Source organism: Sorex araneus, chromosome 2, assembly GCF_027595985.1.
Source record: "Sorex araneus isolate mSorAra2 chromosome 2, mSorAra2.pri, whole genome shotgun sequence".
NCBI lineage: Eukaryota > Metazoa > Chordata > Mammalia > Eulipotyphla > Soricidae > Sorex > Sorex araneus.
This window is the reverse complement of record NC_073303.1, coordinates 10,242,584-10,254,023: the sequence shown is the minus strand read 5'-3', so window position 1 is coordinate 10,254,023 and position 11,440 is coordinate 10,242,584. Positions and strand designations below refer to the sequence as shown.

The 11,440-nt window shown below is 38.2% G+C and overlaps 1 protein-coding gene across 1 annotated transcript; it reads left to right on the top strand.

Moving 5' to 3' along the window:
• The first annotated feature begins 1,225 nt into the window (after positions 1–1,225).
• Positions 1,226–9,439, top strand: LOC101549606 (E3 ubiquitin-protein ligase TRIM38-like). The gene is made up of 6 exons (XM_055124303.1): positions 1,226–1,633; positions 2,067–2,162; positions 3,042–3,272; positions 4,394–4,416; positions 4,511–4,623; positions 8,922–9,439. The coding sequence occupies exons 1-6, from the start codon at positions 1,226–1,228 to the stop codon at positions 9,437–9,439; spliced, it is 1,389 nt and encodes a 462-aa protein (XP_054980278.1).
• The last annotated feature ends 2,001 nt before the right edge of the window (positions 9,440–11,440 follow it).

The window sequence follows — 11,440 nt, the reverse complement described above, 5'->3', positions numbered from 1 at the left end:
TATTGCATTTATGATTTGGGTATATCAAACATCCTTGTCTCAGAGATGAGACTGGCTTGGTATTAATGAATGGTTTTCTTGACACGTGGTTAGAGGCTATTATCAAGATATTATTGCTTGGTTTAACATAAAATAATTTAATTATAAGGGAAGAGGAAGAAAGGAGCATGTTTAGAAGAGACCGTGAGGTTCTCCAGAGGAACAAGATCCCTGGATGACTTTGGGAAGGGGTCATAAGTGATTATTCCCCATAGTGCCTTGTTTGAAGTTCTGTGCCCAAGTAAGCATTGTCAGGTGTTGCCATAATGGAAGAGTTTTGATCTCTGGGGGTTTCATTCTATAGCTATTGTATTATTTATTATGTTTTGGCTTGAACTACAGCTTGTTTCTGGCTCTGCCCTCAGGAATCACTCCTAGAAGGGCAGGCTTCTTTTACCCATTTTATTCATAACTGGTGAAGGCATTCGATTATGAGCTCTTCTTTGGGAGTCTTACGTTGCAGGTTCATTTCTTCTGAGTCTTCAGAAGCTCCCATCTAGGAACTACTCTTCTTCTCCCCTCAGACTATTACCCTTCCCTCAGATCAAGGATTATGAGAGAATAGAACTTTAAGGTAGCTATTACATTACATTGTCACCCTAGAGGGATCTCCCTGGATACATTGAACTGATATTATTGTACTTTGGAGGTAGGGGTAGATACAATACAGAGAAGGATTTCTATTAGTCAAATATGAATCCACTGAATCTTCTTCATTTTCAGCCCTAATTCCTAATGTTGCTTCCTAGTTATAAGAAATCAATTGGAAACAAAGAGTACTTATGATGGTTAGGTCATTGGTAAATTATTTTTAAAACTTCCTAATATTTTGTCTGTTCATCTGTAATTTGTGTGAGTAATAATATCTGGCATCTCTCTCTCATGTTTGATCCAGTAAAATTTCTGTAGTAATGGTGTGTTCTTTTTCTGAACTGCCACTTAGACCAGCACATACAGTGAGTAACAAATGAAACTAGTGTCATTAAAATGAGAAAATATTAAATATTTAAAATTTAGTCTAATCTAAAATACTTGTGATAATACTACTTTATTCCACATGCAATTCTTGTTCTGAAAGTGTCAGTCCCATAATACTCAGGCTCAGGTCGTTCCATCACTTACAGAAAAATCCCATCTGTGTGATCTCTACATCTATTTTCAGTATTAAGGATTTCCAGAAAGAACCATGGCCTCGGGCACAGCTAAGATAATGAAGGAGGAAGCCACCTGCCCCATCTGCCTGGAGCTGATGACTGAGCCAGTGATCATAGACTGTGGACACATCTACTGCCGTTCCTGCATAGTAGAAAATCTTGCGATCCAGAAAAAGCAGTCACTTTTCCGGAAAAACTTAAAATGTCCTTTATGTAACGCACAGTTTCAAAGGGAGAGCATCCGGCCCAGTAAGCAGCTAGGAAACCTCATTGACACCATTAAGAAGATGGAGCAGGAACATCTGTGTGAGGAACACGGAGAGAGGCTCTGTCTATTCTGTGAAGATGACGGTCAGCTCATCTGCTGGCACTGTGAGCGGACACCACGGCACAAAGGGCACACCACGGTCCTTGCTGAAGATGCCTATCAAGGCCACAAGGTGAGTAGTGCCCAGAGTGCTAAACCAAGAAAGAACCCATTCCTCTTTTGCAACTATGGATTTGAAATATTTTAGTCTGATAATTCTGGTTTTTTTTTTGAAACGCATGAGATATGCACTTTCAAAATTCTTCATGATTGGGTTTCAGCCATATAATGTTCCAATACCCATTGCTTTTGCTTGTGTACATTTCCTGCCACCAATTCACTAGCTTCTCTCCTGCTGCCTTCCCATCCTCCCACCCCACCATAGTCTGCCTCTGTGGCAGATATTATTCTCTCAAGATTTGAATTATTCACTTCATCCAAGTCCCTCAGTATGTATTCTTGAAAGTGGAAGGACTATACAAGTTCTAAAGTCTGTGATCTCCCCTGAGATATAGAATGAAAAGTTGCCCAATTTATAAACTTAAATCAAATCATTTTTCCTTCAGGAACTATTCCAGGAAACTTTGACATACCTGAGAGAACAAGAAGTCAAAAACAAGGAATGGCTACGGAACATAAGAGACAAAATTATAAAAGTTCAGGTAAGAATTTGAGTTAATTGACCTCAAACATGTTAGCTCTAAAGATTAGATATATAGAGGGATTAGGCAAAACAAAAGTATGTTTTAATTTCATTCATCTACACTAAATAGATAAACCCAAATAATTCCTTTTAAAACTCCTAGTTGGCTGAAACGATGAGAATTGAACTCCTGTTTATTGACCTTTCAGCAGTAATTACTGAAGGGTCTGAAAATAAGTTAGGAGTTGCAAAATTAGTTATCTCCTTCCTTAGATTCATCTTCACTGGTTTACAAGCCTTAAACATCTCAAAGTACTTTCCTGTTTGAGGTGTAGACCTCCCACTCAGAATTTACCACAATGCAGGGTCTGGCCTGTTAATATCCATGCTCAGAAACTAATCATTGTGAGGAACAGGGTCTCTGGGGGTGGAATTCATGAATTTCAGAATTTGAAAAATTTCTGAGGATGAGCAGAAAATGGTGCAACAACACCTACAATTGCAAAATTAGGTCAATTTCTGCATTTACCAGACTGCTCAGAAGAGAAGCTTAGGGAATTTCTGGAACATTGATGTAATCCAAAAGTCTATACTCAAATTTAACAGGTCAGTGGGCTTATAAGGATAGCTTTTCAAACATCTGCCCTGATGTCTTTGTGTGAGTTTTAAATTTTCTCTGACAGAGTGTATTTCCTTCTTCCCTCAATTTAACAGTTATGGGTAGTGGCATGACAGAAACTCCAAGTAGCGTGTAGAGAAACCCAAATCTGGAGAGAGAGAAACTCCCTGTTTCCTATAAGTTCTTTTTAACTCTACATGAGTAAAACTACTGTATTTTGATTTTTTAATCTAAAAATGAACATTCCCCTGTGTTTTGAATATGCCTTCTTCACTCTAGTCTGAAAATCTGCAAGAAAGAAATTTTATCAAGTATATCTTTAAGATATTTCACATGATCCTACACATGGAGGAGCAATCTTATCTCTGGAGACTGGAGAATGAAGAAGAGCAAGTTCTGAAGAGGCTGCAGGAGAGTGAATCCCAGCTGGAGAAGCAAAGCCAGGAACTGAACAAACACATCCTGGAGCTGGAGAGGAGATGTCAGGGCTCAGCCCAGGAGTTACTGCAGGTGAGACTGTGCACCCGGAGGAATGGGTGAAGGTGTCAGTTCCTGGGGTTTTAGAGAAACTGGTGAGGAATATGGAGAAATGGGCTGCTGCCTTATTACTTAAGAATGCACACAGCTTGGAGAATTAAAACGAATGTTTGTTAGATACACATGCCTGTATATGGGTGTTCTTCACTAATATGTAGGGTGTCATTCTGAAAATTACATAAGAGGCACCTTTGATAGATATGGCAGTTCTTGGGGAACCTTGGGAGAACTTTGGTAGGCATCTGTTAGCCTCAGTCTCTCTTGATGAGATTTCTGATGTCAAATGATTTCCTTAAAGATATTCCTGTCAATTCTTGCAGGCTAAAAGCTGTTCACTAAAATGATTGATAAACTTTCTCCTTGATTTGTTCCTGTATCTTGCTCAAACAGATACTATGAGGCCTGATTTTAGCTCTTGTAAGGATATTGCACACTGTGATAAAAGCCTGGAAATCATTCTTATTTCACAAAGGATGGAGGTGGCAAAGCAAGACCTTCGACCTTAGTGCAAACTTGCTGCCACCATATAATTGAGTCCATCTTCAGATCTCTACATGAATTCGTCTGAAAGTAACTTAGTGACAAACAATGTCTACTTTGAACTCTTTCGAAATAATTAGGTCACTGATTGCAAATGTGCTTAGTGAGCAATTTTGAGACAATTCTTGATATTCCTACGAACAGTTCACAGGTTATGTGGTTGTAGAAGTAACAACTCCTCATATTCCTAAAGTGAGAAACATACTCTAGTTAATCAAATACTGTCATGGCATTATACTGGGTCAGTGTTTCTCTCAAACTTTGTGGATCTTTGGTGAAGGTAAACAAGGGTAGATAGGTTGAATATAAATGGTCTATCACAGTGTTTATAACTGCTATTCTGTGGAATGATATGCAGACATAATCAAAGATTTGAAAAGGCTGAAGAATGCTATGGTAGTAAATTGAGATCAGAATCATTCCCTGGGAATTCATTAATTCATAGGAGTACACTGATTTCATTTACGGCTTTATATATTTTTAGAGAAATCTCCACCCATCAAAGTTCCATGAAATTCTAATATTTCCATACCTATTTCTATCTTTCTCTATAGGATGTGACAGACACTTTGGACAGGTGAGTGCTCTTTGAATTCAGGAGGGAAGGAGAGTAGCTCTATGGAGTCTAATGGAATATCACTCTGATGAAGTTTCTGGACTCTTTTCTCTAGGATTTCGGCTATGATGTTAAATGAACCAGAGGATGTCTCATTGGATATTCATGCTATGCCTGATTTTGATAGCATTTCCTGTCAATTGATAAAAATGTTTGAGACTGATTATGGTACGTGTCATCCAAAATTTCAGAAATAATACAGATTGGGGGAATACAGGACAACACATTTTATTGCTATTCCTGGGCAGATTCTAGCTAGAGTATTGACTCTCCGGATCTTTTTCTCCAGTTGACTAGTGATGCCTACCAAATATATCGGTCTTATATTAAAAAACAACATAATAACACTTAACACTCAGTACACTGTGACCAATTTTTAAAAATCATTAATTACACAAAGCATAGAGAAAAGAGTTTGGGATAGTAATGATTATGTTTATGTCATGATATTTCCAGAGTTATTGTAGAAAAGTAGGTGAAGACTTGCTGCCAGTGGTTTTAAGGCTAGACCAGGTAAGACAATAAATGTTTGAACCATTTGACAAGTGCTACCTAGTCAAAAACTTTCTGTTTCTTTATTCTTTTAATAATTGCTTTATTTTCTTTAATAATTTTAGTAATTGCTTTATTTGAAGTAGGTTACTTCAAATGTAGTAACCTACAATTGAATTTTCTTTTAAAAACTCTGAAAACATATATATTTTTATGATTTGTTAGTCTAAAATTAAGAACCACTATGAAAATTTTTTATTTTAATGAAAATGTAGTAGTTACAAATAATGCTGTGTCAGTCCTGAGCATAGTATCGCAAGTTGAGTTTTTGACTTGCATGCAGCCAATCCGGGGTATATCCCTGGCATCTGATATGGTCCCTGAGTTCTACCAGGATTGGTCACTAAGTGCAGAGTTAGGAGTAAGTCCTGAGCACAGTCAGGTCAACCCTCTCCATTCCCCAAATAAAATGAACACAAGATCTCACAGATTTCAGTAAAATGATCACAGCTCAGATGAATCTCTAACTGGAGTCTAACAAAGCTTCAATAAACATGACTGCTAGGCTCTGTTTTCGCTGGAAGCTAACACAATCCACTTCCAAGATCTTTGTGATTGTTGGCAGAATACACTTCTTGATGCATGGAGGACCTCCGGCATAGCTCTTTGCTGGTTGCAGGCTGGATACTTCCCTGTGTTTCCTGAAGAAAATTCTCAAATGCTTGTGCATGAGTCTTTCTACATGGCCAACTGTTTGTCCAAAGTGAGATCAAAAAGCAAGAGTTTCTAGGGCAAATCTGATATCATTATTAACACTGCCATGATAAGCTATAATAATAGACATGAAACCCATTACTTTTACTGTATAAGTCCACTGTAACTTATACATGATAGGTCTCTGGTCCTGAAAGTACTTATACAAAGTTGCCAACAGAGGGGGAATATATAGTCATTGTTGGTCTGAGAGCTTCAGTGACCAAAACTAAATTGCTCTGATTTAATAGTATTCAGTCTTTATTTATTCTATTTAGTTTAGTTGTAGGAGTGCTGATGAGATGAGCACTGACTTAGCACTGGGTGTGTCCACATGCTTAGAGTATAGAGACATTGCTTTGCACTTATGACAAGAAAAATGTTCTGAATTCAAAGACATGCTTAACTCCACATGTTTCACACAAGAAAATTTCATATATCTATAATCCGATAGAATTATGCAATAACTGGAGTGATGATATAAGCAATTGCTATTTAGGCAAGGAAAAGTTTCTTTTAATTCAGACCCCCTCACCTATAAAGTGATTTGTATTCTGTTAATTTTTATCTATTTGCATACCATTTTAATCCATTACTCTAACCAGTATTCAATCAAATCTCTTCATGACAATATTGCACTCTTTCTCCAGCTGAGATGAAACCATTCCAGTATTTTAATTTTAAATTAACAGTTTGTTTTAACCATTGATTTTTTTCTAAAATAAATATTTAGTTTTTCCACTTCTGGCTCTGAGCTCAGGAGTCACTCCTGCATGGCTTCAGAAACTCTTTTGAGATGTCTGGGATTAAACCCAGGTCAGCCTCTTGCAAAAGCATCCTACCCACTGTACTATCACTTCAGCACTGGTTATAAATATTTCTATAATAGATATAGAAGTAACATTTTGATGTACTACTTCAATTATCATGGATACATATTTTTCTGTGCATTTTACTTATGTTTAAGATTCTCTGTTGCCCATTGTCATTTTGAGTGCTGACAGTGAAAGGATTGCAAGCATATAACATTTCAACTCCACACACCCCACCAAAATGTCCATTTATCTCCACCATCACCTGATTTTCCAATGTACTTTCCTCAAACTCCATCTGTTCATATTTTCACCATGCTAAGCGTGATTATGTAGCTTAGATCACAGTTTCTGTTGTGTTTGCCCATTTGATATTATTCCCTTACAAAATTTCTTTATATTCTATATATGAGAGGAATTATTCTGTGTCTGTCTTACACCCTCTGCTGTCTTCAGTCTATGAAAATCACATAATTAAATATTATAGCTGAGCAGCATTCTTTTTGTGTATATACAATAATTACTTGATCAGTTATCTGTTCTTGGAAACTTGGGTTGTTTTCAGATGTTCATACTCTTACTAGTACTGTAATGAACATAGGAGAGCAAATGTATTTTTCTTTTTTTTGGGGGGGTCACACCCAGCGATGCACAGGGGTCACTCCTGGCTCTGCACTCAGGAATCACCCCTGGCGGTACTCGGGGGACCATATGGGATGCTGGGAATCGAACCCGGGTCAGCCGCGTGCAAGGCAAGCGCCCTACCTGCTGTGCTATCACTATAGCCCCACAAATGTATTTTTCAATAGAAATTTTGGACATTTTGGGTAGGTGCTCAAAAGTGTAATGACTGTGTCATATGGAAGCTCAATTCTTATTCTTTTATATTTCTCCACTTTCTAAAGAGTTTGAACCAAAGGAGCTGCCCAGCAACAATAATTGAAGCTTCCCTTCCCACATTTGACCAATAGTGCTTTTTTTCTCACAGGTGTGAAATGATATCTCATTGCTAATTTGATATGAATTTTCCTGATAGTAAATGATGGAGAACAATTTTGATATCCTTATTGATCATCTGCATGTACTCTATGAGGAAGGGTCTATATCTCTGCTTCTTCCCGCCTTTTTTTTTTTATTAGCCAATTCTGATGAGTTTTTAAACGATGTCTAATTTTTTAACCATTCAAAGTATATAAATTAAATCCCAAATGTATTCCATAAGCTCCTGTTAAGAACTCATTTATGAGAGTTTAATAAGTGAGTTAAACAGATTAGATTTGGATAACGACGAAGGAGCACTGAAGCACCCAGAACGAAGATAGTCAGGGAGTCCTCACTATGCTTTGCAAACACAAGTGGAGGGATCTGAAGAACGGAGAGAGCGGGATCTGAGGGAGAAGTGCAGACTCTCACAGCACTGGGGAGAAGCTTCGTAGCAATGACTGCCACTCCACCATTTTGTTTCACATGTTCTCTCCAGCACTCTCATTGGCTAAGTAAAATGAAGTCAGGTAGAAGGAAGAATACTGGTTCCCTAGAGATTCTGAGGTCATAAAGACAAAACATTACAAGATGAGGAGTGGTCTAGAGAAAAACAAGAAAGAGTACAGCTAAGACTTTCTGCATTTTTTATTTCCTGTGTGCTTCTGATCTGCTTGGTGTTTAATTAAGGTGTTTAAACACATTAGGTGACCAGGTGACTAAATCTCTAGCTCAGTTTGTTATCATGTTCTATTTTTTAATTCTCCTGTAGGCTATTACCTTTAAGACTATTCTAGTTTTCTTGTTTTTTACTCAGAGCATTTTTCTGGCACATTTGTACTTGGTCCATCATCTTGTACTAATCCTTATGGTTTATAGAAATCAAAGAGAGTGTAAAATTAAAGTTGAGGAGTGCCCATGTGTCCTATGGCCCCAATGACATCCTATGTGTGAATAACCAAGTATTTAATTACTTGGTTTTTGTCTTTCCCCATCTGATACTGTGTCAGTGTCATTTGGAAACATTGGTAGGACTTAGGAGAAGCAAGCAAGGAAAAATGTCAAATATGTTTTGCTGATATTACTGTGAGAAACATAGAAATCATGTTAAATAAGAACAGGAGAGTACTCAGAGCCTCAGTAGAATATTGCTGCTATTACCAAATGTTTTACAATGCCACACAATGACAATCCTACCCAGTATTATTCATATATTAACTCTTCAATCCTCCCTACCATTCTCTGTGACTGATATGATTTCTATTTTACTTTTTATAATGAATTTTTATAAAATGACTAGAAAGACTGTCAGAAGCAAATTTTTCTTTTGAGAATGGGCTGATCATATTTAGAATATACCGAGTACTAACTATGAAGTAAGCATTTCATTTTGTTGTCCATGGTTTTTAATTTATTTATTTTTTGCAGTTAAAGTCACTCTAGATCCAGATACAGCTCACAATAGCCTACTTGTGAATGAGGATGAAAACAAGGTGACTGGTGGATCACCCCAAGTGAAGCATGAAACTCCTGCTAGGTTTAAAGACTTGCCCTGTGTTCTGGGATGTGAGGCCTTCACCTCTGGAAAATATTACTTTGAAATATATTTTCGAGAAGGATCCGAGTGTGACGTCGGAGTTTGTCTGGAAAATGTGCCAAGAGACAATGGCATGAGACGGGATCCTGACTCTGGATTCTGGGCCATCAGATATTGCAGAGATGATGACTATGTAGCTCTTACCTCTCCCCTAACTCATCTTCCTCTGCAGAATGTTAACTATATAGGGGTTTTTGTGGACTATGAGTCCGGACTTGTCTCCTTTTATGATGTGGTAACTGCCTCACACATCTTCACTTTCCCAAAGGCCTCTTTCTCTGAGTCTATCAGGCCTTATTTTTGTATTGGTGAAGATTCTAATCTGTATACACAGTCAGCATGCTTTTAAAAAAATTGTGAAAAGGGATTTCTGATATTTGCAAGGAAAAAGAGCACAATATCCTTGTGCTAGTATTCAGTTCAAAGGAAAAGGATTCCAATTCTGTGACTGTAGAAATTTTGGTTGCTTTCTTCTCTTTTTCCCATAACCTATCCAGATGCTAAGGTTAGTGTATATGTAATGATTTGCATTAAATGAATATTTATAAAGACTCTAAGCAAGTAGCACAAAAATACTTCTCTCTAAAGCACAGATGATTTAGAGAAAAGTTATTTAGTATCAAAGAACATACACTGCCTTGTTTTCTTCTTTTCATTGGATTCAATTTTATGGAATAAATTATCAGCCTAGGTAAATTCCCATCAGTGATTTCTTCTTAGTTAACAAAAAACCTTTCCTTTGAGCATGAAAGTGCTGAAACAATCCCCATCCAGTGTCCCTTGCAATGTCTTGTGCAAATGTTGGGAAAATACAGTCAGAACTAAAAAAGTATTTAATCCAAGATCCTCAGACAGGTTTATATATCCCACAAGAGTAAATACAAACTCAGGTCAAAAAATAAAGATTATAGAATTTTATAAAAGATTATAGAATTTTACAAAAAGATGCCTGTCTTCGGAAACTCTTTTTTGGGGATTGTTTGCCAACGTGGTTTGACACAAGCCTCAGGCAATCACAAGCTAATATCCAAGCTTAGAGAGCTATGCAGAGAAGCAATAAAAAAAGACCTCAAAGAGAGAAGAGCAGCAGTGTTGGCTGATGTGGCAAAAGCCTGGGAAATTATTCACAACGCCTGCCTGCCCTTCGCCAACTGTAAGATCAAGATGACTGCCCTCTGACGTCCTGATGGGTCTATCACATCTTCCAGAAGGGCAATGGAAAAGATCGTCCACGACTTCTACTCAGATCTCTTAGATAGCCACGTCCACCTGATCCACCTGCCCACATACCTAATTCCGCAGGATGGATATGTGGTTCCCAACATCCTCCCTTCCGAAATTCGACACGCCATTTCATCGGTAAAGAAGCGTACAGTATCCAGTCCAGACAAGGTCAGACCAGAACACCTGAAGAATCTGCTGCCAGTACTCATCAATTCACTGGCTATCGCCCAATCTGCCTGTTGTCCATTGTCTACAAGTTATTCACTTGAGTCATCCTGAGTAGGATTGGCAGAACCCTAGAAGAAGGACAACCATGTGAGCAAGCCAGGTTCCGAAAAGGATTCAGCACGACTGACCATATCCACATGGTGACCAAGCTCATTGAGGTTCAAGAGAGTTCAAGATGCCTCTCTGTCTAATATTCATTGATTTAAAGGCCATTGATTCTGTTGGGACTGAAGTGGTCATTGAAGCCCTAGTGCATTCAAACTCAGTACATCAGGATCCTCTGTGAGCTGTATTATGGATTTACCACCAAGATCTTACCATTCTACAGTTAAGTGATCATCAATGTAAAGAGAGGGGTTCGACAGGGCAATACCATTTCACTGAAACACTGTAGTGCCACTCTCGAGAATGTCATGTTACAACTGGAATGGGAAGGAATGGGAGTGAAGATAGATGGCTTGCAACTACCTCATCTTTGCTTCACTGATGACATTGTTCTAATAACACCAAATATCAGCCAAGTGGCACATGACTTCAACCATGAGTGTGGAAAGGTCGAACCACAGCTGAATCTCACGCAGACAATGTTCATGAAAAAGGGAATAGTCCCGAACATTTCATTTGCCCTCAATGTAATGAATATCTCTAAATGCAGCAGTTACATGTACCTAGGTCAAGAACTCAATGTGACAAATGACCTTGCATTTGAATTGCGCAGGAGGAAGAGAGTGGCGTGGAACACCTTCAAGAGTGTTGAACAAGTGGTTAAGAGGACAAAAATTTCTGGTCCTGGGCACATCTCTTTGACTCCACCATTTTTCCTGCACTAAGATACACCTCAGAGACCTGGGCTCTATGCAAACAGGATGAGAACGCTATTCGGCTATCCCAAAGAGGA

What these genes read in the sequence shown, in the direction of transcription:
- LOC101549606 (XM_055124303.1), top strand. Translation starts at nt 1,226, where the DNA reads ATGGCCTCGGGCACAGCTAAGATAATGAAGGAGGAAGCCACCTGCCCC. An exon ending in CAGCCCAGGAGTTACTGCAG is followed by an intron (nt 3,273 to 4,393) that starts GTGAGACTGTGC and finishes CTTTCTCTATAG; the next exon opens with GATGTGACAGACACTTTGGA. An exon ending in AATGTTTGAGACTGATTATG is followed by an intron (nt 4,624 to 8,921) that starts GTACGTGTCATC and finishes TATTTTTTGCAG; the next exon opens with TTAAAGTCACTCTAGATCCA.